The sequence below is a fragment of the Hyposmocoma kahamanoa genome, unplaced genomic scaffold (assembly GCF_003589595.1).
Source record: "Hyposmocoma kahamanoa isolate Upper Pololo Valley unplaced genomic scaffold, ASM358959v1 65, whole genome shotgun sequence".
NCBI classification, from domain to species: Eukaryota; Metazoa; Arthropoda; class Insecta; order Lepidoptera; family Cosmopterigidae; genus Hyposmocoma; species Hyposmocoma kahamanoa.
In genome coordinates, this window is record NW_020653853.1 from 7742050 (window position 1) to 7749277 (window position 7228).

At 33.1% G+C, this 7228-nt stretch overlaps 1 protein-coding gene across 1 annotated transcript; it reads left to right on the forward strand.

Annotated features, from left to right (window-relative positions):
• Positions 1–18: 18 nt before the first annotated feature.
• On the forward strand, positions 19–5693 carry LOC113231361. The gene is made up of 4 exons (XM_026465651.1): positions 19–71; positions 2945–3057; positions 3134–3203; positions 4726–5693. Exons 2-4 carry the CDS (start codon positions 2984–2986, stop codon positions 4894–4896), a joined length of 315 nt encoding a protein of 104 aa, XP_026321436.1. The 5' UTR covers positions 19–71; positions 2945–2983; the 3' UTR covers positions 4897–5693.
• The last annotated feature ends 1535 nt before the right edge of the window (positions 5694–7228 follow it).

The window sequence follows — 7228 nt, forward strand, 5'->3', positions numbered from 1 at the left end:
CGCTCTGTATACGATTTTAGCGCCTTACAAGTGCGGACACTTTTTAGCGCCGACCCGACGTCCATATAATTGTAAGTCAATGTTCAGAGCCATCAGCTTAATGGTAACAAATAATCAAGAAACGCACAACGTATGTCATGTATGATATAACTACTAAATATAATGTAACTACTAAAACCAGCCATTTTCTTGGAAGACTTTTTTTTTTCGTTATGGCAACTCATCTCCTCTTTTTCGGATACACGCAAAATAAACATTCCACAGGATAGAAAGAGATAGCCAAATTCGAATTCGACTTAGTTTCTTTTCTAACGAAGTAATTTCTACGGAAACTATGACACTGAGACTTTTGTTTTGGCACTTAGCATTTTGTTCGTTACTTTCGTTAGCGATTTGAAGTTGCAGCTCCTACTAATAGGGTAATTTCACAGACTACTTAGTGAACTACGTTCAGACTGCTCACTGTAGTACTTTTTTTTCAGTAGTAAGAATTATTTTTAATCTGTGATACTAATGTCGACTGACATTCCTTTTTTTTTAATAAGTAGACGATATTGTCTTGCAAAGGAGCAGAACGTATACATCCATACTTTAAAAAAAGAAGGTGGTTAGGGGTTCCAGTTCATTTATATAAAATAATACGATAAAATAAAATAAATAAAACAACTCAATATTTGTTATGTTGTTGTTGTTTTTTGCATAAGGATTTTATTTGTTAATTTTTCGAACGACATTTTCTTATTAAACTGAAGGGCTCTCTTAGCTCTTCGATGAAAATCGGCCTGCTGTTTAGACTTTTTGTATTCTTTATAAATACTTTTGCATGTTGGTGACAAATCTTTTACTTTCGTGATTAAACGTCTTCTCATAGGTTTCGGATCCTTAGCAATTCTGACTGTATCCAAGCCTGGAAAACACAAAAGTGAATGATGAAGTCAACTACTATGGAATGTAAAACATTATAACAACATGCAGCTGCACACTTACATATTATGTTGTATGTTACAAGTTTGTTGAATGAGCAGTTGCAAAGAGAAAAACCAAACATTTATTTTCGACTATACATAAGGTTATTAGAAGAATATACTAGGTTACATAATACAAAGAAAATTAATGTCTGAACTGGGAACAAACTCAGGACCTCTGCATATCCAGCATGGAGTAAATAAAGGTTCATTGCAAACATATTCATGTGGTAATAATACAACAATAATAACTCAAAATTACTTACCAGAGGCTTGAAATGCTTCATTCATCACTGGTTCAATGATTACAGGATTAACTGAAAAATAATTAGGTACTGTTGAGAAACAAGATGTTTCCATCATATAAAACAGATAGATGATGTTTATAAAATAGATCACAATAAACATACATAATTAACATCTACAATAAACGAGGTATTGTGGAAGAGATTGTAGCACCATTTGTCCACACTCACTGATGGTCTATAAGTACAAGTTGCTTCGGAATTGTGTAAAAAATGAAAAGTTGACACACCGTTAAAACCTTAACTATCCTTTATAACTTGAGTCCAACAAAAAAATTCCATTACCTAAGTCCTGTTTAGGCGGTGGAATTTGCGATGGGCCAGGCACATTCTGAGACTCACTGGAGCTAGAGGCAATTACTTCTGAAACGTGAGAAATTACACACTATAATTTTATGCAAGTCTCTTCTGTAGGTATTTTGGTATTCTGTGTGTTTATGAGTGAGAGTTAAATAATGTGATAGGTGATAGTTGAAAATAATAACTTGTTATTTATTTGCAACAAGCATTATGTATACTATATTATCGCATACTATAATACCGAACCAGTAAAGGGGCCAATATGTCAGAATATAAATTTACATGCAATAAATCCATTTCAACAGTTTTACTAGAAAATGTTACAGTAATACAAACTGCATTACTAACCTTTTAGTGGTTCCCTTTGAAAGTATGTGTGGTCAAAGTGTCTTTTACGCAAGTAACTATGCTCCAAATCAATATCCATGTTTTCTGTAAGTAAAATAAATAAAACAATTAATATTAATAACATTAAAAGTTATTCCTTCGAACTAGGACACATCCGGGTATAAACACTAACACATGCAGGTATAAACAAACAATTCAAAACTCAATACTATTTCTTTAGTTTTAAAATTAAGTAAGTACTTAAATTGTTATAAGTTATTAACGCTGGATACACCAACGTCGGCAATTGCGAATTTGTTTCTTAGATGACGGTTATAGTTATTAATATTTTATTTCTACAAAGCAAGTACGGGCTAAGCTCATATTAAAAGTCTGTTAGGACGTAGAGATTAGAAGGCTATAGTAAAGTCTGTACTTAAAACTTACCGGCATTGTCCTGTGATGGTATTCCAGGGGAAATCTCGTCTTCGGTAAACAAAGATGGATATGCACTGCCTATGAGACGTAATTTCGGCGTAATAAACCTCTTTTCAAAGTGTTTTTGACATACAAAAACGTTTGAAAGTTCTTCTGGTGATAACTTTTTCAGATTATCACGATTTAGTTACTTTAACCACTTCATGAGTCTTTTCTCAGTGCGAGGAAAATGATGTAAAATAGCGTCCTGTCGTGAACTTTTACATACACAGCACTCGTACATTTTGTATGAAGCAAAATACAAACACACAATACAGAATTAACGGAGAGGATAAGCACGTCACGTCTTCACTCGATCCGAACCTGTACAAAAAAGCTACAAGCCACTACAAGGTGAAAACAACAAAACAATAACAAAGTGTAAAATACTACGATCACTACCCAAGATGGCGGAAAGGCTACCTACGCCTGCGGCAGCCAATCACAGCAAGGAAACAAAAATGACAAATGTCATTATTCATTAAAAAAGATGGCCGCTATTGCTAGCGGTTTTCTATAGGTAGATTACTGGCCGTGGGTAATTTCTCAGTGCATTTAATTTTTATACAGTCTAAAGTTACAAATATACTTTACTACGTACTCACTGAAATGGCAACAGCACAACAGATACAGCAAGATATACAAAACGAGCTAGCAACGTCTAACCAACTCCTGCGATTGATGTAAGTTGTAGAAAACAAGCAAAAAGCTTTCTTATTTTTATGAACATTATTTAAGTTTTTATATTGCGATTTACAGTTCCCTGGAACTACAAAAAATTAAACAAATCACAAGACGAGGAGGAGAATTCGATACAACTCTTGATCAGGTAAGAAAAATAACCCCCTTCTTATAGTTAAGAGATTAGTAATTTGGATAAACATTTTGTACATGGATTTGATTATTGTTATCACCGGATTCACGTTTAATAAAGGCATCAATGAAATCCACTGTTCTATGTAAGTCATTGACTTTATGATGTAAGTGGTAAAAAACTCCTTTAAGAAATTAGTTCCTTATGAGAGTACGTAGGACATATCACTAAATCAATGTTTACTTAACACAGATTACATGCATAAATTTGTTTAAAATGTAAAATTGAAACTTCATTACTTTGGCACTTAAATAAATAAGCCATATGACTACCACTATTATCTTAATATAAAACTTACACATAAAAATAATGGTATATAACATTCTTTAAACTTTGTAGCTACATAAGTCAGACTTCGTGATGCAAAGGAGGCTGCAGCCATAGGTGACACAGCAGTGCGGGCGATGGCCTAGTCCTACAGTCAAAATTTAAATATTTAAAATTTTGGATTGATTGATTTGTCTTACCACACATTGACAAATGGCAAAAAAGTTTTATGCGTTTGAGTATAGCTTCTTCACCTTCTTTAGCTGCATTGTTTTACTTCTGTTCTCAATTGTTTGAGAATGCAAACATATCAAAATTTATTCCTCCCATGAATTTAACATTTTATGTCAATTAATTATATATAACATTTATATAATATATATATATATATATATATATACATATACATATATTATATATATATATATATATATACAGGAAAAGTTACAGGGTTACAGGAAAAGTCGTGCTAGATCCGTTAAGGGCGTGGAGTACTCATCATTTCTGACTTATTTTACTATGAAACACCCTACCCTAAACTTAACCCTTTTCGAGATATTTGACTTTTATTTTTTTTATTCAAAATTGCCGATTTTTAGGCTACTAAATTTAATTTTGTTTATTTTGTGTGTCTTATTATTATAATTATTGCATTTTTACATGTGTGATAAGATGCTTTAGGACCTCAATCATTAAAATAGTGAATAAGTTAATTCAATACGCCGTAGTAGAAAAGAGAAAGTTAAGAAATTAAAAAAAAAATTAGAAAGTTAATTTTTCTCTAAGGGATATCTAAAAAAAATATTATGGCAGTTGATCGGCAGATAAGTTATAAAAAATCTGCAGAAAAACAGGCAGCACATCAAGCTACACATTGCCAGATCTTGTTCTGTTGCACTGGAAGGCGATATTCAAATAAAAGTGTATAGCTTGATGTGCTAACTTACTTGCCTAATTGCGAAAACTTAGGGACCGGTAAATTTAAAGTTGACTGGGCAGCAAAAATTGAGGTAACACATGTGAAGGTATGGGTACTGTTTAGTTATAGTACATGCACTCACTCTTAGAAAATGTACATGGTTAAGACACATTCATTGCATGTAAGAATTAGCTTCCCTTATAATTTCGCCATACCTTTACTTGTGAATCAACAAATGTTAAGTTCCAATCAAATATTTACAAAACATTACACCTAAGTATATTGTTTCAGAATGAATCACTTATGAAAACCCTAGCCAGTATGCAGCAAATTGACTTAGAGAACCTTCCGCCGGTACCTCGAATGCACATAGACTTAAACAACAGCAATAGTAACCAGAATCTGTCATATGAACAACATGAGACTTTTAGAGAGGACTCTAATATGGACGATAGTCAGTGACATGTGTATAGAAGTTTTTTATATAATTTTTCAATTCTTGGATCGACAAATTCATTTATTTCAACTTACATTCTAGTGGAGTCTTTTTCTACCTTAACATTCCCTTCACAATTTCCGACATGTATCAGTAGAGCTCCTTGTGAAAGAGTTCGTCCTAAAAGAGCTGCCATCTTACCTACTTCTGCCGCCAAGCAGTATGACCGTTACCGCGTTCCGGTTTTGTAGGGTAAGGGTGCTGGTGAAAGTACAGGCACATAGAACTTGTCTACTTTATGTCTTAAGGTGACGGGCGCAGTGGCAGTGCTCCTCAGACTTCTGATTAGTACTGTAATTGTTATAAGGCCTGTTGCTTACCAATAGGCGCACGACTTGTTAGCCCCGTCACGTGACATGAAAATAATAGTATAAACAATAAACTTCGTTTTCTTTTTACTTATGTGCAGTCCGCCGACCCTACAATATTGATCTGAGTATGTAAAAATAAACTAATCCTTCAAATAAAATTGCATTTAGAAATGCGAAAAGTCGTGTCAGCCATCATGTATTCAGATATAAATGCTATTTCCATAAGGATTACCAAAAATATATATTTTTTTTAAATTCTTGACAACCATCCTGAATTTAGAAATTAATGCCACATTCTCAATGAGCACTGCGAAACAACTCGAAACGTCTATAATTCTCGTTGTTGATCGACAATGTCGTAGGCACCTTTAGAATCCGTTCATTACAGTCAATTCGGGTAACTTTGAACATTTTTTGCGTTTTTCTAACAATTACTTTATTAACTGAATAGTGTTCTTTTAAGCCCTTAGTTAGTTAGTTAGTGTTTTTTTCGTTCTTATAGAAGGAATTTAGTAATTATTCAACAAAACTGTTCTAGATTTGCTCCGAAAGTCACATTCAAAGTTGCCTTGAATTTTGGGTAACTTTGAATAAGATTAGCCTTCGATATGGAAACCGTATATTTTCTAGATATTTTACAGTTTCTGTAAGATTATACGACATATTCATATTTTTTAGATGTGAATCTGTCCAAATATTCCTGACAGTGCGTTCAAAAACGACATTTGACTTGGTAGTGCCATAATAAAACGACACGAACTAATTTAGTTGAAATGAAAAACTTGTTTTTTTTTAGATTTTTTAATTAATGCGAATAAAAATGAAAATTTTCTGTTCAATAATAAATTCTACGCTTATTTAGCTATCAAACGAGATCAAAATGAATCACCTATAACAATTATTTTAGGCAAAGTAAATACATAACAAAAATCTATTCACCCCACTGCACTCCTTGAATAAAATGTCGTCATCAATATAAATACGGCCGCCTTTTCTAGATAGCTGTTGCTCTTTTATAATATTCACAATATCGGCTTTATTTTGACTTGACATGTCTCAACGTTAGAGGGCCAAGACCAATCTCCTAAAAAGCATTTTTGGAGCACTGAGACAGTAATTTCCAAAGGAGTAACTTTTAGAACTCTCCCTGAAAACAGACTACCCTCTTCTCTAACACAGTCAAACACATTCAAAGTTACCCAAATTTCTCTGTTTGGTAACGTCGTCAAAATCTAATTCGTTTTACGCATAAATACAAAACCAAATTAAATTATTCTTTAAAAAAGCGATATATAAACCTCTACTTAAGTGTGGAAACCAAAACTTACCAGTCAATATTCAGATTTATATATTTAATTCCGATTCTAAAACTGAGCAACAAATCACACCAAACTACTTTCGCCAAGAAAAAACCGCGAAAGTTTAAAAAAATACAATTTAACATTACTTTTTTCTTTCATAACTTTCGTTTAACAATTTTGTTCCGATTTACACAGTTTCAATACTAGAAATAAAAGATTGTCATACATAAAATAAATTTTTAAATCTTTTATACAACTACGTTCAAAGTTACACCACGATTCAAAGTTACCCGAATTGACTGTACCTTTATTTTGTGAAAATAATTAAAATTAATACTACCATTAAATAGTTACAAAACTCTATTTACGAAACATATTTGTAAAAAGTTTTCGCCTTGTTTACGGGTTTTTATGGGATTTTTACGTTTGTTTAACACTATTCTTCACACTTGTATTCAGAACCGAGTGTGGCAGCAGCGCGGCAGCCCCGGGCGGTTGCAGCGCTTCTAGAATGTATGAAATTTGAATCTAGAATTGTATGAAAAGTGACAATCGCGCGGCTGCAGCGCGGCTAACAGCGGCTAATTTGAACGCGCCCTTATTCTCTGGTAAAACATTGCAAATGTTCATGCATGACCTTTGTAAACAATAAGTCCGTGTATTGGCGACATTTGGGATTCTTTTTT

Excerpts from the sequence above, each read along its gene's own strand:
- LOC113231361 (XM_026465651.1), top strand. The coding sequence starts at position 2,984 with ATGGCAACAGCACAACAGATACAGCAAGATATACAAAACGAGCTAGCA. Across the intron at positions 3,058-3,133 it reads AACCAACTCCTGCGATTGAT|TTCCCTGGAACTACAAAAAA; the intron begins GTAAGTTGTAGA and ends TGCGATTTACAG. Across the intron at positions 3,204-4,725 it reads TCGATACAACTCTTGATCAG|AATGAATCACTTATGAAAAC; the intron begins GTAAGAAAAATA and ends ATATTGTTTCAG.